Genomic DNA, 23,521 nt, shown 5'->3' with positions numbered 1-23,521 from the left:
ATTTCAGTTTTCAGTTGCATCAATTGAAACGTATATGTTTAGACTAACCATAAGGTGGCAGGCTCAGCTGTTAACACAGTGTGCTCCAAGTATTATAACATCTGCTCAGGAAATAGAGCATGCAGTGTATTGCGCGATGGCCACATGAGATGTGCACTACGCATTCCACAGCAAATTGTTATTGGACATAATGAAAAGCCAGGGACAGATACTCTGTGCCATTTAAAGGTCCTATATTGAAGAAAACACACATAAACCCTAAATGAATACAGGAGAATAATATGGTGGACCAACCCCCCCCCCAAAACATTGTTACCGGTACAGTTTTAACTTCTTTTACAACTTCTTCTTTGAAGACTTACATATGTGCATATAAAATACTGTAATGTCCATGAATTAAATACACTTATACATATATATATACATTTATATTTATAGAATTTTATACAAGGAAGAATTCTGTATGTAGAATGATTTGTATCTGCAAAGAGGTCAGTATTTTAGACAAATAACTGCAACCCACACACTTTTGCTTACCTCCCAAGTATCATTGTTTAGGATGGATAATCATTCTTCTGTCCCTCATTTCTCCACTTATATCCCTATTTTCTGGGGTCTCAGAATGCAGTTCTGCTGCCCTAGAAGTCTTAATATGTGTAGAAATAGATGAAAATATGTTAAGCTGTAAAAAAAAAAAAAAAAACACACATAAAGATGGCTTTTGAAATGTTAAATGGTATGTAAGACCCCTGAATTTCAGTTATTTTATCAAACTATGTACTGTGTTTGTGAAACTGTGTGCTCTATTTGCCGATCTGGTGTGGGATGTGACTGTGTCCAGTGCCTTTGTCTGTCTTTTTATTGATATAACTTTTTTTAGGAATTTTATTTTAAAAAAGCTTTTAGAAAAGCCTCATGCTCATTTTAGAGCAAGGACGGGCTACTTTTTATTAAATGCTCGCTAAAAGGCCAGTGGAAATGCTGGTTTCTGGAATTGTTATTATATTCAAATATTAAAGTGTTCTTGATTCCCTTGCGTATTAAGGGGCTGGAGCCTAAAGTGTGTCTGCTTTGAAAGATAGTCATGCACTGTGCACATATTCAATATAGACCTTCTTAAAAAAGGGACATAGTGTTTTGCAGATCACACCAGGCACTCGGCAATGAATCACAAAGACTTATTACTATAAATAGATCCTTATGTTGCTAAAAGTGCTTTATTAGACCTTGATAGCAGAACTTGGAAAAAAACTATTGTTATTTGTAATTTTGGCAGACATATTGCTTGTTCTTGCTACCGTGACATGCAAGAGGTGTTTATAATTTGGGTGCTTAAAGAAATGGGTTGGGAATGTCCAAAATGATGGAATGGTTGAGGTGGTTAAAACCTACGCTGTATATAGATTGAGTTTTACTCTGGAGTCCTGCCAAGTGCATCCATGTGTTGGTTATAGATACATATTAATGAAATGTTTTTCATTTTGTTCTTTAAATTATATATGTCCCTTCTGTAAGTAATAGCAACTCCTTTTAGGAACTGAAATATGAATCAATATACTTGCTACTATTTCAAATTTCATATTTTGAGAGAAATCCTAAGAAAAACTTGTGATCTTGGGAACAGGTCAAATTCGGTTTCCTCTTTATTGTAATCTGTAAACACCATCTCATAATGTGTTTTAGTGTCCTGATATGTAAATGTGAATTTTTTTTCACGTCATTTATCCTTCATTTTAGAGTGCCATTCTCTATAACAGTAGCAGCGGTTAGGAATGAACCGTTCCTTCTTTTTTTAATTTTTTTTTGTCCTCTCACAGCTATCAGATTGACATCCTCCTAGTTTCCAGAAAGTTTAAAAGGGCTATGAAACGCACAGAATATTCCCAATTTCCGGAATTGTTATTATGTACTCGGGGTATAAAAGCTGGGAGGGGCTGAGCAATTTTCTGTCCAGACTTTGCATGTTAAACCATAGGCTGTCACACACTGAGCATGGTATGCATTCAGGCCTCATAATCCCCAGGAGTTAGTGTATCCTGAGGTTCTTTAATTATGTGGCCACTTGAACATCACATTATCTGTGAATCATCTTCTAAAGATACGTTGAGATCTTGCAAGCTGCCTGGAAAAAAATAGTACATAGTAATTAGACAAGGAGAGATAGAGCTTTCTTTTGATACCATAGTTAGATGATTAGCTGAAAATTTAGAATGAGAAATTTAGTAAAAACTATCAAACATTTGAATTTTTTTTTTTTAATTTTCCCTCTGAATCCTCACAAAATTAGGTAAAGTGATGATAAATCCCCTCTTATCAATTCAGGTGTCCTGATTTCAGAAATACATAATTTGATATAGACTTTCCATATTTTCCTAGCACTTATAGGGAACATACTATAAGTTATACATTATTCGTAGAATTTTTATGCTTATGCCTTAACGGGTTTGGGGGTTGTGAACTGGGGCAGGAGGGTTATACTGGGTAGATGTTGTGTTACGGCAATGGGATGTAAGGTTTTTTTTCTTTTTTATTATCTTTTATATATATATTTTTATTTTTTTGTATTTAAAAAAAAATGGTTAGAGGTCCTCTTAGGGACCTCTTTAACATGTTATTAATGCCAGTGATGTCACAATGACATCACTTAGGTCACTTTATTGTATTTTTTAAAATTACTATTGTATTATTTTAGTGGTTTTTTTTTTTAAATCACTAACCATTTTTTTTTTCTTCGGTTTGTCACTCTTCTTCCTGCGATCCCCCTGCACCGATCACAGTGTCTGTGCCTCATCGGAGTGTCCTCCGATGACCTTCCGGGTGACGTCAGCAGTGATGCGACCCAGAAGGAAATGCCCGATCGCGTCCATAAGGGATTCTTGAGATGCGTTTTTTGGACCTACCGGTACGTCCGCAAGGCCACCTTTGCAATAAGTCTGTTTGTGAAATTTCAGCTAGATATTCTATGGTCAACTGTAAGTGGTAGTGGTAGTGGACAGAGCAGCTGGTCAGCCACGTAAAGTCATAGAGCAGGGTCACCGAGTGTAGAGGCACATGGTACGTAAAACTCGCCAATGCTCTGCTGATTCCATAACTGAAGGGTTCTGTTCTTCCCATGGCATTAATATCAGCACAAAAACCGGTGTGGCGGGAGCCTCATGGAATGGGTTTCTATGGCAGCATGCAATCCTCACGTCACCAAGTACAATGCCAAGCGTTGGATCAATTGGTGAAAAGCAGTGTTCTGTGGAGGGACGAATCCCGCTTCTCTGATGTGATTCTGTGCTATCAAACTATGGGGCCAGACCCACAAATCCTAGCACAAAAACACACTCACACTTGCACACTCCAACACTTACTAATGCACACATACACACTACACATTTACACTAATACACACACTTATACTAATGCACGCTCACATTAGCCCACACACTTACGCGTGCATGCTCACACTTATATACTTATATACTCATACACATATGATGCACACACTTACATATACACACATAAACACTCACACATTAACATTGCACATCCTCTCTTTATCATTACACTCCTACTTTGCTTGGTCTTGTAGCATCACGTTTTTGACCACTCCACTGTTTTTAAGAATTTTGGACCTGCCTGAGGCAATGCCCTCTGGGTCAGCTCACCTGATTACAGCTCAACTGATTGCTGTTTACCTTTCTGGTTGCTGTGGGCCGCAAAAGAGCCTTTTTTTTTACGTTTATCGTCTTTTCTCTGGCTTCTGAGTTATGTGGCCTGAATTTTTTTGGGAATCGGACACAAGATACTTTAATATTAGGAATACACTTTGTATCTTAATAATATTACTTTAATGTTAGGATATTTTGAAATGACATGGACATACCGTATTTGCTCGATTATAAGACGACCCCCCCCAAATCTGAATATTAATTTAGGAAAAAAGAAAAAGCCTGAATATAAAGTTTTACCAGTAAATGTTAATTCATATAAACTATTTTTTTTACAAAAGCTATGATTGAGAAAAATATTTTGGTTTTATTTCCTTCTGTTTTCCAACCTGCCCCCCCCCCAGAAATGCCTTATACCCCCTATATGCCACTGTGCCCCATGATATGCCTTTTAACCCTCTAAATGCCACTGTGCCCCATGATATGCCTTTTAACCCTATATTCCACTGTGCCCCATGATATGCGTTTTGACCCCCTATGTGCCACTCTGCCTCCAGAAATGCCTTATACCCCTATATGCCACTCTGGCATTTAGAGGGTTAAAATGCATATTATGGGGTAGAGTGGCATATAGGGAGGTTTAAGGCATTTCAGGAGGCAGTGTGGCGTATAGAGGGTTAAAAAAGCATTTCTGGAGGCAGAGCGGAATTAAGGGGGTTAAAAGGCATTTCACAGAGCACTCTGCCTACAGAAATGCCTTATGCCCCCCATTTAACACTCCCCCCCCAACTTACCGGAGCTTGTGAGTCCTCTGTCATGTAGCCGGGGCAGTGTGTAGAGCTCTATGCGATTTGCGTAGACAACTTATGCTGCAACCGGAAAGAGGTGCGGCTAGTAGCGGGGGTTGTCTGCGTCCATTGTGCAGACCTTCCCCGACTGTCAGAGAATTCACCGCACCGGTGCTCTGAAAAAAAACCTTGTCTTATAATCGAGCAAATACGGTATATGCAATTTACAGACAATAACAGGATATACATGGACATTACATTCTTCAGAGACAGCATTCATTTGTTTACTGCATACAAACAAGAAAGAAAGCTCTCTTATTCCATTTACTAAATCAATTAATTGAACAGGGAAGAGGGGGGACAGTTACTTAACCGATTGTGCATGAAGCTACAGTATGTATCATATAAAGTACCATCTATGACCTATTAGTGAAAAGCACGAGGGTGATGAAGGTGACTTAACATTTGTTGATGAGGACATTCCAGTTACCAACCATAAAAGGTCAGATAAAGCAGATATGTTGTTATATAATTTAAAATGCATTGTCTGGCAGCCCGTAGTTCAATGCAGCTAAATGTCAATGGAAATCAGTTTAGCAAGCGGCGTGTTCTGTCTGAAAATACCCCTAGGCATCACCATATGCCTTCATTATCTAATTCCCAAAGTGAATGCAATCTGTCCATATTTTTAGAAGGACTGCAGTTTATATATTTGAACGGCTCATCTCTCCAGAGTATCATAGTCATTTTGTCTAAGTAAATATTTACCCGCATGTGTTAGAAAGTATGAATAATGGTTTGTACTATTTGATATGAAGCATGTTTTAGTGGTCAATTCATGAACTTATAATTATTCATATAAGTGAAGAACAAATGAGCTGATTATTGTCATCTGAAAATCACTAAAGCTTTCCAACATTAAAAAAATGAGATACAAATCTTGATCTTTAGAGCATAAGTTCCATATAGATTCTCCTTCCAGTAAATAGTATTAATTAGATATAAGTGTATGATGCGACCATATTTTTTCACCGTGAAGTATTTGTACATTTCCACTAAGACTCAGTTGTGCGCTGTAAAGGAAATGAAAATTTTAATTTTCAGCACAGAGTTTTTGCCGCGGTGACAAAGTAAGTGGTAGAATGCCTCTCCAAGTTGGGTAATCATACCTGGTACACATAGATCCTGTTTCCCATCCATGGCATTGGCAGACTCATTATGGCAGTGATTTAGTCAGAGACAACATTTGATTCAATATAAAAGGGTCCGTTCTCTTTTTCCCAGGGGGTAAATGCTCCATCCCCACATTGTGTCTGTTACAGACATTTGACTTTCCTTTATGAAATTATGAAAAGTTCATGCTTTTGTGCATGATTATATGTTCAAAATGCGTTTAAAATATATTTGGCTTCTTTTGGACATACTGGTATTGTCGACCAGTTACATATTAATTGACGAATATGTACCTGCAACTTTAATATTTTATCTATATGAAGAAGAAAGAATATGCATTGTGCTGAATAACAATATGGTAAATGCCCCTGGTAATTACCTCTGATTTTCATAGCCTTACGGGAAAATAAGGAGTGTTCCAAATATACATGTATATTTCATACTATTTTTTTTCAAAAGTTTATGGCTCTTTCTGATAACATCGTATTTAGTCAACCTGGCCAAACATGAGTTGTTTTGTCTCACAATCAGTGGTAGCAGTTAATGAGTTTCTTGGGTTTTAGAAACGGTATGATTGTTTGCAGAAATCCTGAGAATGAGTTCCTTCAGAAAAGACGCATGCAATTAGACACACCGCCATTCAGTAAGTCAGTGAAATAAGACAAAGGCAGATTTCCACAAACATAACCTTTTATTGTTTGTTTTGTTTTCAAAAAGGCTGTTTCATTGAGTAAAAAACATTTTCAGACAGGTCGTTGCATAAAAAGTATGCATTCTAGATGAATATTTAAGGGAAGGCATTTAGCACGTATGAGTAAACTTTGTTGTGAATCGCACTACTCTCCTAGGTGTGAGTTGCGGTGTGTCCCGCAATGTCAGCAGAGGCACCCACAATGTCAGCGGGACTTCCTGCCGGCATCACGCAGGGGGGGCTCCGGGTAGCCAGAGCCATAAAGTTCCCAGGTATGGAAATGTATCATATATAATGTAAATATTATTATACATATAATTTCTATTCTGTTTCTGAGATTTGGTCAGGATACCACTATATTGGGTTGAACTAGGGACTATGCTCGTCAGTGTATGTGTATATATAGAGATAGATAGATTACACACTACCTTTTGAAAAGTTTGGGTTACTTAGACCTTGTTTTTGACAGAAAAGCTAATTGTGTCTATTAAAATAGATATTAAATACAGTGTAGAGGCCCTTTATCAACAAGCATCACTCTTGTGATGCAGTGGCACGTTGTGTAAGCTAATCCAAGCTTATCAATTTTAAGGTTAATTGATCATTGTAAAACTCTTCCTCGTCCATGCAAAAAAGTGACCCCAAACCTTTGAACCTTAGTGTGTATGTTTATATACTGCCAAATAGCGGGTGGAGGAATAATGGACTTGAGATTTGTGACAAGTTGCATGTGTGCCATTATATCTAGATGTAACTGTGTCAATAACTGGGCTACGTGGGTAGCTTTTAATGCTCAGCAAACCTCTTGAGCCACATTTGCCCCTCTACTTCCTTTTCATCTCCCCAATGAGCACTAGCTCCACAAATCTTGGGGTGGGGGTGTTGTATGGTCACACCTAGTGGGCACTTTCCTGCTACTGATTTATGAGCATAGTTAGACCACGCATAAGGAAGGGAGCTGCTGCTCTGTAATTTAGCTAGCTATGATGCAGATTTTATCACCAAGTTCACAAATACACTTACCATTGCACCCACGGGATTTGGCGTTTTACCCAGATGACTTGCCATTGCAAGGGATACTTCATTTTTAGAGGAATAGCTAGGAAGTGTAAATTCTAGATTTCTGTGTTTGGACGACATAGCCAAATACCGTATTTGCTCGATTATAAGACGAGGTTTTTTCCAGAGCAAATGCTCTGAAAAATACCCCTCGTCTTATAATCGGGGTCGTCTTCTCAGACCCCCCAAAAAATGTCTGCTGGGGCCATGCTGCTTACCGGTCGCGAGCAGCGTCTCTTCTGTTAGAAGCAGGAGGACAGGAAGCTTGCAGCGTCCTCACAGAGCTCTATCTCCCCCTCCCTCCTCTGGGGGCGGGGCCAGAGAAGTTGCTCTACAGCCGGTCCCCTGCAGAAGTCTTCGAGTGAGAGATCTGCAGTTCAGGTAAGGGGGTGGGGGAGGGTTTTTGGGTAAGTATGTGTGTTTAATGTGTGAAGTATGTGTGATTAATGGAATGAATGAGTATTTAAATGTGTTTGTGTGTGATAGCATGGATGTGTAAGGGGGGTGGGGGTTGTAGCATGGCATAGGGAGGCTGTAATCCCACTACTATCATCCCCAGGTTCCAGCATGTACTGGCTGCCTTGGCTTGATAGGAGTGTGATTGCTGTTAGCAGTTTGATATATATATATCAAACTGCTAACAGCAATCACACTCCTATCAAGCCAAGGCAGCCAGTACATGCTGGGTTAAAAGGCATATCATGGGGCTGAGTGGCATATAGGGGGTTAAAATGCATTTCTGGACCTCCACAAATGCATTTTAACCCCCTATATGCCACTCAGCCCCATGATATGCCTATATACCTCCAGAAATGCATTTTAACCCCCTATATGCCACTCAGCCCCATGATATGCCTTTTAACCCCCTATATGCCAGAGTGGCATATAGGGGTATAAGGCATATCATGGGGCAGAGTGGCAAATAGGGGGGTATAAAGCATTTCTGGGGGCAGAGTGGCATAACTGGGGGGGGGCAGGTTGGCAAATAAAAGGAAATTTAAAAAATATATTTTTCTCAATCATAGCTTTTATTAAACATGAAAAAATAATTTACATGAATTAATATTTACTGGTAAAACTTTTTTCCTATAGGGTCGTCTTATATTCAGGCTTTTTGTTTTTTTCCTAAATTAATATTTTGATTTTGGGGGGTCGTCTTATAATCGGGGTCGTCTTATAATCGAGCAAATACGGTAATAACCTAGATAACCTGGAAATTAGGATCATTACCAGAGCATTGATTCCCAGCATATAACTAGTCAATATTATACATTAAATATCACAATAAGCTTGGCTTCATACTGAAGAAGTTAAAAATATTTTATTTAATGAGATTAATTAACAGTTGTGCAGCTATCGGCAACATCAACTTACATACAAAAGGTATTGAAGGCACCGCCTAAGATGCCTGACATGCCAAGCTTATGGTCAAGGGACATTACATGACAGCATTACAGACAGGGGAGGATGCAGACCCTGACCTGGGGAGGGATACTCGTGCAGGTATATGACATCACACCTTAGCACTTGGCATCAATTGCCGACACACAGTGTTAAAGAGCGCTAAAGCAGAGGTCTGAAGGAACAGGCCTCACACTACCTTAATTTTGGCCCAGTTAGAGGGAGATCTACACCCATAACTGCTGATTTCCCAGGACATGCCCTGGGACACTGAAGAACCAGGGCAAGGTCCCAAATCCTTGGAATGCCAAAAACTATGGCAACTATGAAATAACCATTCGCTAGGAACCCTGGGTAGCAAAAACCTTCAGAATCACCAGTCTACCATTGCACAATTGTATCCACATCATATTTTGCAAAATACAATATTCATGATAACAATTAAAGCTTTTTTTAAACTGTCAACCCTTCCTGTTGGCATCTAGTAGAGGACTGCATTGGGATGCGGGTCCTGTGGGTCAAAAAAGTTGCGGGCAGGAGCGGGCGCTCCCGGTAATCCTGCACACTCCCGCAAGGCTGCCTTCGCCTTGCTCCCACACAGCGTCTCTTCTCTTGTTCCGCCAGGAACCTAGCAAAGTAATGTGACGTGATGTAAATGCACGTGACTCTGCTGGGTTCCTGGGCGGAACAAGAGAAGAGACGCTGTGCGGGAGCAAAGCGAAGGCAACCTTGCGGGAGTGCACGGGATATCTGCAGATCAGGTAAGGGGGTGGGCGGGAGCGCAACACACACATTGCGGGAGCGGGCGGGATTGGACACATGTGTTACGGGAGTGGTCAGAAATTCAGCGGGATTAAAAAAACTGTCCCGCGCAGGACTCTAGCATCTAGATTAAATGATTGTTGTTGCCTTTAATATATAATTTACTCCTTCTGTGATGTTAAAAATTGGGGCACTTTGTGTTTTTTTTTTCTTCTTCTAAACAAAAAGCTAGGTCATGGGGAGGAAAGACAAGGGAACCGTTTATTCACTCAGAACACCATCCTTCTCTCTCTATTAGAGTAACTACGGGCAACTGCTGAATTTATTTAGAACTTTCCGGCCTCTAAACCCCAGCTCCGTTTTCTCACAGGGTGCTTGCAGAGACAAGCCAACATAGTTTAAAGAAACAGCTCTGTTACATTCAGCTAGCCAAAGTTAAGAGATGTTTATTCATTATTTTTTCTCCTCTTTCACAGGCGGAGAGGTATGTTTGGGTTAGTAGCACATCGGCTCACTCGCAGAATGTTGCCAAAGCAAAGTATCAGTTTTTGTTTGGCGAGCCCATGGAATCCACACGTGATAATGCATCAGAAGTTGGTAAGCATCAATTTTTAATAATCCAAGTTTCTTAAGGCTTACAAAATAAGATTTTTTTTTGTGTGGTGTGATTTTAAATAGATATTTAAGTTGTATATAAATCACAGTGGTTATGGTTAGTGAATAAAGCTATGATCATATTGTATAGAATATGCTAAACTGAGACCTTCAATGTGAATGAAATTCAGCTCAGAATAGTTGTGTAAAATGCTGCGCACCTTTAGTTATGCAATTTTGAAAACTCTGGGGAACTTTTATGCACTCTGAAATCATGATATGTTAATTGCAAACAGTTGTAGAGACAAAATAGTTCTTTATGGTCTGGTTAACTCTTTTGAGTCGCTTTAATGACTAGTATTTGTTCTTGCTGTTCACCAATCCTTGTTCTGGTCAAGGGTTTGTGGAGGATCTTGTTGCTGGACGGCAGGCAATATAATTGTCTTTAATGACTGTTTAGCAGTCCTTTTGTGCTTCAAATCTTGAATAGGCTGCTTGGGAACACTTTAGTTTTGCTTAATTATGTCATACTTGGTCTCCAAGATGATTTTTGCTATGAACTGATGGTGCCCCTGAATACACAAACCTAAATGTGGATCACAAAGACCAAATCAACAAATACTTGTCCTGGTGAGTTGTGTTACTATTAGACCTCCACACTACTGAATCCTGAAATATGCAGGAAAACATGAAATGACACCTTACTACTAAGAACTATTACAGCTTTTGCATGCTTTCTTACACTCCTCGAAAAATCTTTGGTCCAGATGGCCTGTATACATCCTGTTACATTCTTTAGAAAGCACCGGTATTTATAGTATTTAATAGTATATTTAAGTAGTAAGTATAAGAGTATTGGTGGTGGAACCAGGTGAATTCTTCAACATTATAAAACAAAGTCTTAATTTCAGATTGATTTATAAAGGAATCTTACAATGTACTGCCTTTGCTACATTGAAGCCAAAAAAGCTTGGTGACCATAAGTGACAAACAAATCACAATTCTCTTTGTACATTTGATAGCTTTCACAGTTTCCATTTAATGTAGCGCTCTCTAATATCAAATGAGTATGTTTATTAGAGCTGAAACAACGAATCGATAAAATCGATAATAATCGATAACGGAAATCATCGATAACGATTTCCGTTATCGATTAATCGAGTGATCAATTCGTTGTTGGAGCACTCGGCTCCTTTTACTTACCTCCGCGAGCGTTCCCCGCTTCTGCTACACGCTCTGCAGTCTCCGCCTTCTTTTAGCTACGTGACGGATGTGACGCGTTCCGGAGGTAAGTATTCTTCATGTCTATGTGCACGGATCGCACAGAGCCACTCGCACAGAGCGAATCGCTCTGTGCGAGTGGCTCCATTCGCACAGAGCGGTTCGCTCTGTGCGAGTGGCTCCATTCGCACAGAGCGGTTCGTGAGTGTGGGTGCAGGGCAGAGTGGGGGTGGGGGTGCAGGGCAGAGTGGGGGTGGGGGTGCAGGGCAGAGTGGGGGTGGGGGTGCAGGGCAGAGTGGGGGTGGGGGGTGCAGGGCAGGAGACTGGGTGCAGGGCAGAGTGGGGGTGGGGATGCAGGGTGTGAGTGTGGGTGCAGAGCAGAGTGGGAGACTGGGTGCAGGGCAGAGTGGGGGTGGGGATGCAGGGCAGGGTGTCAGTGTGGGTGCAGGGCAGAGTGGGTGCAGGGCAGAGTGTGAGTGTGGGGGCAGGGCAGAATGTGGGGGCAGGGCTGGGTGCAGGGCAGAGTTAGAGACTGGGTGCAGGGGCACAGTGCAAAGTGCTGGGTGCAAAGTGCCAGTGCTGGGTGCAAAGTGCCAGGGCTGGGTGCAAAGTGCTGGGTGCAAAGTGCCAGGGCTGGGTGCAAAGTGCTGGTGCAAAGTGCTGAATGCTGGGTGCAAAGTGCTGGATGCAAAGTGCCAGGGCTGGGGCAAAGTGCTGGGTGCAAAGTGCCAGGGCTGGGTGCAAAGTGCTGGGTGCAAAGTGCTGGGTGCAAAGTGCTGGGTGCAAAGTGCAAAGTGCTGGGGCAAAGTTTCTTGAACAGTAATAGTCCACCTCTTTTCAGAATGTTTGGGGTTATTTTGTTTCATAAATATTGTGTTTGGGTTCTTGTACTTTGAAAATATTGTTTTTATTACATCATAACAAAATAAGAATGTTAATGTAAATTTTAAGTTGTTTTTTAACATCCAGTTCATTAAATTCTTTTAAATAAACGAAAAATTTGCATATTGTTTTTTTTTATCCGATTAATCGATTAATCGAAAAAATAATCGGCCGATTAATCGATTATTAAAATAATCGTTAGTTGCAGCCCTAATGTTTATCAAATATAATTAATAATATCAAATTAATCATGTTTTGCTTTATTGTTGTACAGTTCTATGTTATACTTTTTTGAGTAAAGACTCGTCACAATGATACATTTGTAGGTATGTAGATCATAAAATAAGAAAATAAAAATATTTTTATTTATAAAAGCTTACTTCCCAATTTAAAACTCAGATTTGAAGATATGGTGGGAAATTCTTCAAATGGGTGGATCTATCCAGAAGGAACCTAGCATAGACCTGTACTATTTAATATATGAAATATCTATCAACTATATTGATACTATATTTCTATATGAAATAGTTATTTATCAGAGAATTGTTCATGAATTATATAGAATGTCTTGCCACATGTACCGTCTTACTGGTTTTGGTACAGCTTCCTCGTGACATTTGTCACCGCTTCAAGCTGTTTATTTTGGGGTTTTTTTGGAACCAAGATCCTTGAGACAAAGCCATCTGACAGGGTAGCTGTGCATGATTGACTGCTTCTGTGTTAAGCTAAAAACAAGAAGGTACATGATTCCTGTAGGGGTATCATACTGGTGTACACAAGGCTTTAGTGTAAACACCTGCAACATTTCAAAGCCTCTACTTGTAAATAAGGGCTTTCCTATTTATTTTGGAGAAATTGAAATACTTAACTCAAACCATTAATTTAGTTATGTGTTCATTTAATTTCAACAAAAATAGCGTATTTGTGCAGCTTAAATCAAAGGTTATCTATTATTGTTTATTATTATATGTTTTTTTGCATGGTCGTAGTGCATTTTGTTACCACATCATACCACCTTGAGTGTAATAACTTCATAGTTAGAAAAGCATGTTCATATATAAATACTGTCTGTAAATGCAATCATACCACCTTGAGTGTAATAACTTCATAGTTAGAAAAGCATGTTCATATATAAATACTGTCTGTAAATGCAATCTACCACACTTTATGACCCAATGAGATTCAAATGCAAATATGTTCAAGTAAACACTGTATTAGAATCTTAAATATAATATAGTTAGTAGCTCAAATACTTAGTTTTTTCCATGGGTCCACAGATCATTGATTACTTATTTTTGTTGCAGACAGCAATGGTTATATTTTTAATTTGATGTATTGCCATTGGTAAAATAACGAAATAAAAAAAAAATTCAAGGCAAAAAAGTGAAAGGTGTGTTCAAAGATCGCCCCTGGTATGATGTCATAGCGTTCTGTGCTAAAAAGGCAGCTTCAATTTTTTTTTTTGGACTGAAGTTTCAATTTCCATCAGTAGGGGGCATGATGAAACTTTGCAGAAATACCTGTAGCTGTAGTTATTATTGTTGAAAATGTAAGTTTTTGTTTTTTTTAATGGTCACTTTTAAGAAAAAACTAACTGAACAATTATAACAAATGAAACAATAGCAGTTGCAGTTGTATATTGCATAAAGCTCAATTTGTACACATAATGTAGGGTTCATTTTTGTAAAAAATATGCAAATCTTATCATGGAGTATTGAGACACAGTCTAGTATGTGGAGTAGTAAGCTACCAGATAGTTAGGACAATGCACTTAATGTGAGTATCAATGTGCTGCTTCTGAATCTCTGTAGATGCTGTCGGTTTATATTCTGTGTTCTACTGGGCTACTTGACTCCTCCTCTTTCATTGACCTGGCACAGCTAGCAGTCTAGCATGCTGGAAGCACTGCAGGGTTCCCAGGGGTGAGCCCAGGGTTAGTGGATATGTCCCTCGTAAATAACACGCACATACTAACGCCTTACACTTGACAGTGATGTATACCAGGAGATGTAAGTTCATACCTGAAGTACGATTTGTGGGAATCTGGGATACATTGGGGTGTCTAGATTTCAAAAATATATGGTTTGATGAAGTAAATTTAATTGACCGTCTTCAAAGATGCCCCAAACAGCACATGGGGCAAAATGACCTGATTTGAAAAAAAATAAAATATTTTGAAATAGCAAATCACTGCTTGTAATTATTGGCCTATAACGTGTAAAAAACAAACAAAAAAACCCCTTAAATCATTAGCTTTTGTAGATAAGTAAATGATTTTGTAAAATTAAAGTGGGAAAAAGCAGACAAATCTGCAATTGAGGTAAGGGGTAGGGGAGGGTGTATGAATGAGTGTGTGAATGATTGAGTTGACTGAATGAATATCTGTGAATGACTGAATGAATATCTGTATGAATGGGTATGTGAAATCAAAGAGGGTGTATTTTTTTTTCCGCATGACTGTATACTAACACACTGGCTTATAACTACACCAACACACACTCTGTAATCTGGACACCATGTGACCATGGCGACTAGAAACTACTTCCTTGTGCCCTGGGTTTTGTGAGACAAGGGGGTAAAAACTGATCAGGGCTGCTATAGTGAATCCGGCACCCTAAACTTTCCTGCAAGGGAATGGTGAAGAAGTTAATCCACAGAAAAGTGTAGGGTGCCGAATTCATAATGGCAGAAGATAGCCAGCGGTGTGGCAGGTCTCCGTGAGGTCAGTGGGAGTAGTGTATGTGAATGTAAGTGTATAGTGCTGGAGTTAGTCTGTGGGTGTCTGCATACTGTGAGTGTGTATGTCTATATGTGTAGTGCTAGAGTCAGTGTGTGTGTAAATGTTTAGTGCCAGAGTCAGTATGTCTACTGTATTGTAGTGTCAGATTCATTGTGCAGCGCTAAGGAATTTGATGGCACTATATAAAACAATAAATAATAATAATAATTAATAATTGTGTATGCGTGCACAGTGTTAGAGTATGTGTATGTATGTGTGTGTATATATATATATATATATATATGATTATGTATAGTGTTAGCCTGTGTGTATGTTGTTGGGTAGTGTGTGCATGTGTATAAAGGTGTGGTGTTGTGTATGTTACAGTATGGCCTTAGCATGACTGTATATGTCAGCATATAGTGTGTATTAGTGTACTAGCATGTCTGTATATGAGTGTGGAATGTTATTGTTAAGGTTTTTTAAGTGTTTGTGAGCATAAGAAGTTAGCATGTGTGTGTCTGTTACTGTATGGTGTTAGTGTGTGTAAGCACAAGAATGGTTAAACATACAAGTTAAACATACAAGCTTGAGTCTTTATAGTGTAAAAATACTCCTTGTCATAAAGGGGTTAACTGCAGCACTGTACAAAGTGGTGCAGCACTGAAGAAAGGGATGTTTTATGTCATTTTGCCACAATAAATGTCCTTTATGTTTATTTACCAGGGGATCAAAACATTATTGGGGTTCAGAAAAAGTTGGCCTCTAAATTTTTGGCTGGCTCCCAGATCCAAACCAAATTTGTCAAGCCCAGCTCTAGTGCCATTCAGTAACATATACTAACACCATACAATAACATATGCCAGGGGCGTCCAACCTGCGGCCCTCCAGCTGCTGCAGGACTACATCTCCCATCCTCCTCAGCCAGCCCCTTAGCTGAAAGAGCATTATGGGAGATGTAGTCCTGCAGCAGCTGGTGGTCCGCAGGTTGGACACTCCTGACATATGCACATCCTCACTCTAGCGCCACACACAACAGGAACTCACACAGGTTTCCGTCTTACCTCCCTTGGATTCTCATGTTCAGCACAGCTCACGCTTTCGATGACAGTGTCACTTAATGCACGTTACCTGACTTCATTGGGCACCTTGATTACAGAAGTGCCGTACCCCCATCTTTGCATATGCTTAAGGGTGCCTCTGGGTCCAATTTTTAAAACAAAACCTATAGGGGAGAATTTTCAAAGAGAACATTGAGAGAGACATGCACCCAGTGCCTGTTCACAAGGGTGCTGTGGTGTATGAACACATGCCTTGTGCTCGTGCTAAACCCCTTGTCTGGCAATTTATGAACATTTGTCATTGCTTTTATCAATTTGCAACAAATGGGATCATCTTGGCAAAGAAGCCGAATCCGTATTTTGAGACTTTACGTAAACTTTAATCCAGTTATTCTAAAGGGATCATGGATTAGTGCATATGTTGAAATTTGTCTGGACCGAGGAATAATGGGCAGACTAAATGGGCCTAATGGTTCTTATCTGCAGTCAGAGTGTATGTTTCTTTGGTCAGCAGTCAGTCTTGGTTTAATTGTGTTCTATATTCATACAGATGAGTGAAAGAGCCAAGAAAACATTGAGGGATTTTCAGTGTGGTGTTGTTCCTGCACACAAGAGAAAAAGCCATTGATCTGTCTGTGTGCCACAACCATTTTACTGCCTAATACTGTCAGATGTGTTTTTATCAGACTGTTTCCATTAAAAAGAGCTGGAGGCAAATCATGTTATCATGATTATTCGTAGTACAGTTTAGTGATACATTAAATCATGACATTTGTGACGTCCTTTAACACCAGAATAACATTCACCTGAATAAACTGACACGTTTATGTTTCATCCTGTTATATAGAAAGTTCCTTCTTCTTTGCAAGATATTTTAGCCTAGTTTTAATGAGAGCAAGTGTACTTAATTATCATTGAATTCATTATTAAATCATTAAGTCATTAAAGACAATCAATTCCTCACCATCCTTCATCTTTACAAAAGCTGCCTCACCAAACAGGGACGATACTACAACAAAGCTGTCAAGTTCTGCAAAGCTCATCAAAATTCAAAAAAGATGATAAGTGGTGTAACAAAACATACCAGGAAAAGACACGGAATGGAGAGACATCATAGGAATCTCCATATATATGTCAAGGAATTGAATAAAGTTCAAGAGTTAAGCATTTTTAACACAAAGGGGAGCGCCAGAGTATTAGGGTGAGATGAAGAAGACATGAATAATATGAGACAAATCTAGTTTACACTAAGGGTAGTAGATACCTGAAACAATAGTAGGAGGAGGACAGGCAAACACGGTAAATGATTTGAAGGAAGCTTGGGATGTGCATGAATATAAAGGATTCATAACTAAAAATGATTTGAAAAGGGCAGAATAAATGATGTTCCACATTTGCTATTTTTGTATCTTTATTTTTTTAATAAAGTTATTAATAAATTTAATTTATTATTTAATTATTTAATACATTTATTACCTCTAAGAAGCCATTGCACATATGGTCACAGGGGGCATAATATGTAAAAATGTATACCGTAAACACACCGCCAAATGTTCTCTTGTAACCACACTAGATCCTTGTTGTGCTCCTTCTATATGTTTCTGTTACGGCCCCAGTGATTTGATTGGGCTGTTCAGCAAATGCTATTTCTGAAGCCAGTGTTCCTCTAATGGCACGGAGGTAGAGAGCCGTCTCTTTGAGACATGTCCACTTTTATTTTTACAATATGGGAAGTGTAAGGCTTTCTAGTAATTGCCTGGGAACTTGCACCGCAGGAAGGAGAGATATATGATCCACTTCTTATGGGAATTGTAATGTGTAGGAGGAGGAGGAGGTAGCTTTTTCTCTGCATCTGCTGCTGGTGCCAGAAAAAAAAAGCATGTTCCATTGTATTGAATTATCATTATATAAAAATAAACTAGTGTACAATAACCCTTAAGCCCCAGATAATACAAAATACATTTTTAAAAATGACTGAGGGTAATGAAATATTGGTGACATGAAAACATAATTGTCTAATGGCAATTAAAATTTTTAATACCGTTTCACATTGCTAATGAGCGAGCCCTATGCATATAACATGCATGTCGCTTGGTAGGACTTAAGGCCAAGCATCAATCTTTTTCTGGACAGTCCACACTTTAATGGATGATATTTCTGATAATTATGACTAAAGTCTAGCCTTAAAAGTGTTGAGGAGATCAGTTTTACGGCATTCTTTAAATATTTGCACGTCTCCTACCTCCTTTAGATGATCACTATTTTAAATGTTAGCACGGAAACAGGAGAATGTTCGCACTATATACAGTATTAAAGGAGATTGAAAGGCCCGCATGTCCCTGTTTCAGGGGTCTTCTGACTGGCAATCTGTCTCCATGTCTCCCTTATAAAGCTAGTTTGACCCTAGCAGAACGACCATAGCCAGTCATTACTTAAATTACTTCATTATTTTTTTAAAGACATTTAGTCACTAAACTGTTCAACTTAAGTTAAGAAATTTGGGTTGAGCGTAATATGAAATTACTCTACACCCACGTGTCCATATTTCTTTCATAATTCAGAAATGTCCCAGGGTTTTGGTTTGAAAAACTGTGGTCAGCTTTGGGCAGGCATAGCACATAGGCAGTTTTAATACTCTTTTAATCAATGGAAAATTGCATTTTGGTGACCCAGCATCTTTATAAAATCTTCCATAGTAGAACAGATTTTTGCAATTATTGGATTCTTTTGCTACTGAGGGACGCAGTGAAATGCTGCTGGTAGTATTAGCTTATGCAGCATTTTTATGTTATGTAGACCTACCGTATATTAGCTGCCAGGTTATGAATTAGAAGGCATCGCTTCCTGTACTCAGAATAGAACATTCAGTCATGTCTGTTGTGTATTTTGTGTGTGAGCTAGAAACAAACTCGAAGACTGAAATAGCAGGTATCACATGTCTGGATAAGGCGACAGACACTGGAAAGAGCTGTGATGAGGGAATTTAAAACAACTGCAAAGTAAAAAAAAACAAAAAAGACAAAAGTGGAATCATTTTACAATTTGTACTGGGGAGGGCGCAAGTGGAAGGGCCTTATGGCATATAACAGGGGCGTCCAAGTTTTTTCTGCAGTGGGCCACATCATCAGAATTGTATACGTGCGCGGGCCGCACTCATTTTTCACTGTGAGAAAATATGGCCTTTAATAAAATATGCAGATTAAAATAAATTAAATGACACAAAACCTTTACTTTTCCTCTCACTGATTTCTGGGCCTAGAAAGTAATTTTGTGACTACAGGATTCTGTATAAGTAAAAATAAAATAGTTCTATTTATTTTAGCGATGCACCAAAATGAAAATTCTGGACCAACACCGAAAATTCAGGGTTCACTTAGCCAAAACTGAAAATGACCCCCCACACACTTTTAATAAAAGTAAGTTACACACCAAAATTGTACAAAAAATTATATATTATGATTGTTAACAGCAATCTCAGGCATACCCAGATTCCAGCATGTACTGGTTGCCAGGGCATTGTACCGGTATTTTTTGTCCAATTTTAGTGTGTAACCATGCTTTTATTAAAAGTAACACACCACAATTGGACAAAAAAATCAACAATATGACTTGGCATGATAGGAGTGTGATTGCTAACAGCAAACACACTCTTTTTATACCCAGGCAACCAGTAAATGCTGGAACCTAGGCATGATGGGACTGTGATTGCTGTAAGCAGATTGCTGTTAGCTGTTAGCAATCACACTCCTATCATCCCAAGTCAGCCAGTACATGTTGGTACAGGGTGGCTGTAAGTGCAAACCCCATACTGCTGGCAGCATCAATACACAAGGGGGCAGCTAGCCAGGTTTCAGCATGTACTGGCTGACTTGGCATGATAGGAGTGTGATTGCTAACAGAAAACACACTCTTTTTATACCCAGCCAACCAGTAAATGCTGGAGCCTAGGCATGATGGGACTGTGATTGCTGTTAGCAGATTGCTGTTAGCTGTTAGCAACCACACTCCTATCATCCCAAGTCAGCCAGTACATGCTGGTACAGGGTGGCTGTAAGTGCATGGCAGCATCAATACACAAGGGGGCAGCTAGCCAGGTTTCAGCATGTACTGGCTGACTTGGCATGATAGGAGTGGGATTGTTAACAGCAATCACAGTCCCATAATGCCAAGGTTCCAGCACTTACACATCCATGCTATCACACACACAAATCCATTCATTCACAGATTCATTCCCTCAATCAGGCACACTCATTCAAACACACTCCCCCACCCCCTTACCTGCACTACAGCTCTCTCAATGCCGATCACTGACTTCAGCAGGGGGCGCGGCCTCCCTCGTTCTCCCCACAGAGGAGGCAGGACTGAAGCAGAGAATAGACCCTCCCACAAGTAAGTAGCAGGGCTCTTGCGATCCTGGCTACTGATCTCACGCGGGCCGCACCTCGAGGTCCCGCGGGCCGCATTTGGCCCGCGGGCCGCATGTTGGACGCCCCTGGCATATAATGAACTCGCATATATTAACAGCAGTGGAAAATAATCAAAAGTAAAATAGAGCTAAAGTTAGTAATTAAAGGGACTCTCTGGTCCAATGCATATGATAGTTTAGAGGTCCCTTTAAAGGTCCACATGCAAATTCAGCATCTTCTCATATGTGTTTGCATGTTCCCCCTCTTCCAAGTTATTTGTCCGTGGAGAAGATGTGTCGAACTGTACGCATCTCCTGACATGAGATATACTTAGTGCAAGTCAGCTGCAGTGCTGGCTCAGTAAACGGCCAATCGGTGGTGAGAATTGTCAGAGGAGTCAGGGAGCTACAGCTCTAGAGTTGCAGTTCCTCCCTAATGTACTTTTAGCATGCATTCTTCTTTGGTGAGGCTCCCTGTTGCATTACACTGTACCTTGTAAATGCAAATAATAAACTGTGCCTCAGCCCATAGTGGCCTACCCAGGTAGGGCCGTACTTGTGTTGCCATCCTTACTGCTGGGAGGCTCTGCCTTTTTAGTTAAGTTCCATTGAACTATGGAGGCTACGCCAACCCCAGCATGGTCTGCCACAATCTTAGTGTCCGGGTGGGGATATCAGTGTGATCATGGTCCTCTGTTGTGCCTTGGACCTGTTGCCCTAGGCTTCGCTGGCCCAGGCCAGAAAATGTCGATGATAACTGTCAGCAGATTGAACAGATCAATTTAGAGAATTAAAAATCCACTTCTGTCTCCTAATAATTCTTTGAATGAAAAGCTACATAATACGTTTCTAATATGTATACAACAATTTGATAACTATTACCTATTTTGAGAACAGTATATGGAACATTATGACATATGTATGAAATGTTCCTGAGAAATAAACTACATTATTTTAAAGGTGATGATGTTCATCTAAGACATTGGTTTAATTGTCCACGCAAATATGTTACTTAGATGATTAAAGAACTATATTTGGGAAAGGTTTTTTACCATTCAAATTGTTTTGGACACCTTAGTATCTCAAGGAACATGATTTCAAAGGGGTAAAATATATTCAGTAATTAATATATTTAGATATTGTTAATTCTGTCTTCATTACTGTGGAGCACAGGTTCGCTTTAAAGTTCTCTGAATTTGACAGGTGTATTAAGAAGGTAATTCTCCATCTGCCGGAATGATCTATTCTTGTCTTCTAAACCTTAGAAATCAACACGTGTGAAGTCCCTCTTATGCTATAAATATAATATAGGGAGGGGGACATCATTAATGAGCTTTGCTTTGACTCACTCAGTGATTCAGTGCTTAATTAACGCATTCGTGACTGCAACCTTGCATTCAGCTAAAACCTATGAGACAACCAAGGTGCTTAAAGTCTGTGCATTCATACTGTTATCAGGGATTGCTCTATTTCTGTGACACATATTGTCCAGTGTTTTTAAGGGCTAATATGATAGCTGCATGATACTTAGTATAGATGTATGGAGTATTTCTAGCATGCTGCAATATGTTATATATAGAATTGCATCTCATTGGACACTGCAAGCATCCACTATCAAAAGGGAAGGGACCACCTAACCTGGCTCCAGCTTGGCCTATGCTTTTCCTCTCCAACCGAGCTAGATATATTCATTGGCCGCCCAGTCTAGTAAATCTGAATGTAAGCATGCTGTATAGACATGTAACATATAACAAATAGGCACACTCAGACAGTTTACACAACCAATCTCTATACATACAAAAAGTGCAACACCCTAAGCATTTGCCAAGGCTTTTTTCCGCTTTGAGGCTGGAGAGAATGAGTGTGCAGCTCCCTCCTCGTTCTCATAATACTGCCATTTACATCACCGTGCAGTGCTGGACAAGACTGTGCCAGGAAATTTGAAACTAGTATGCATCCAGTTATCTGGAATAGCGGAGTCTGAATTAGCCCGTCTGCTTCTAGCTAACTTTACTGGAGCCATAAACTGATGATCTGTGCACTTTCATCGATCGATGGGTAACTGCTGTACCTGCCAATGTCACTGTAAGTATCATCTGTTATCTGATATCTAATTTAGGCACCATATTCTGAGAACTCTGCTTTAGACAACCACCGACATTATCCCTCTTTTATGGAAAGCATGCTTTAGACATGGAATGTTTGCTAAACCTGCATGGTAAACCTCCTTTCATTATATATATATATATATATATATATATATGTGTATGTATATATATATATAGCGCTATAACTCTGTCTTCCCCAAATTCCATGTGAACAAAAACGATGGATGATTTCATTATGTCTGCCCCTGCATCCTATAAAAATGCTATGTCAGCTTGATCAGAGCACAGTGCCTGCTGCATATATGAAAGAAACTGGCTGATGTGATACTCACCTGTTTCATGGTGCTTTTCGTGGCTGATTCTGTTTAAATGTCCCTTTTTCATGACTGTACAGAAGACCCAATCCTTTTTCCTAATATATAATACTGGGCAGATTTCCCTTCTTTCTCGTTCTCCCTTTTCCTTTGGAGAAAACGCTGTCAGAATGGGAGGAGTTTCTATTAAAAGGCACAAACCACCACAGTGCAGCAGCACTGGTACCTTAGTGTAAGTCTGGGTCTGGTGTGGAAGGAATCTCATCTGAAGACATTATGTTGCTCTGTCTCTCTTGTCCATCTCCTAAATAAAAACCTATGATAGATTTAAAAAAAAATATATACTTGAAACGCTCCTGCTTCTGAAAATGGAAAGTTTTCTTCATTTTGTATACATTTCTACTGTACTGATGTCTGCTCATACAGTAATTTCTTGCAGATGTCCCACTAAAGCTTAGCGAAGCCATGGGACTGATCGGAGCCTCTGAATTTTACTTTAACCTCTAAGATGTCTGTATATATTTAGCAAGGTAGTTTATAGAAAGAGATTGTTTATAAACAGCTGCGTATTAACAGAATTAGACGCTCAGTGGTATTGTGAACAGGGAAAACTGTATTCTTTGAATTGGCTTTTTTAACCCCTTAATGACAAAGCCCGTACATGTACGGGCTCAAAATGCATTGTTT

General features: G+C 39.5%; 1 protein-coding gene and 1 long non-coding RNA gene across 2 annotated transcripts in view; one reads left to right on the top strand and one right to left on the bottom strand.

Annotated features, from left to right (window-relative positions):
* The window catches only part of LOC128493243 (uncharacterized), a 100,248-nt gene that overhangs the window by 63,815 nt on the left and 12,912 nt on the right, over window positions 1-23,521 (top strand). The window contains exon 3 of the mRNA XM_053465728.1: window positions 10,007-10,127. Within this exon, the coding sequence (XP_053321703.1) occupies window positions 10,007-10,127 (121 nt within the window). The remainder of the gene's footprint in view (window positions 1-10,006; window positions 10,128-23,521) is intronic.
* On the bottom strand, window positions 17,737-22,969 carry LOC128490993 (uncharacterized). Its single transcript, XR_008353998.1, has 2 exons — window positions 22,853-22,969; window positions 17,737-17,862 (listed from the first exon to the last, which is right to left on the bottom strand). It is a non-coding gene; the product is annotated as an uncharacterized LOC128490993 (long non-coding RNA).

This window comes from Spea bombifrons, chromosome 1, assembly GCF_027358695.1.
Source record: "Spea bombifrons isolate aSpeBom1 chromosome 1, aSpeBom1.2.pri, whole genome shotgun sequence".
Classification (NCBI taxonomy): Eukaryota; Metazoa; Chordata; class Amphibia; order Anura; family Pelobatidae; genus Spea; species Spea bombifrons.
This window is presented reverse-complemented; position numbering and strand designations above follow the sequence as displayed.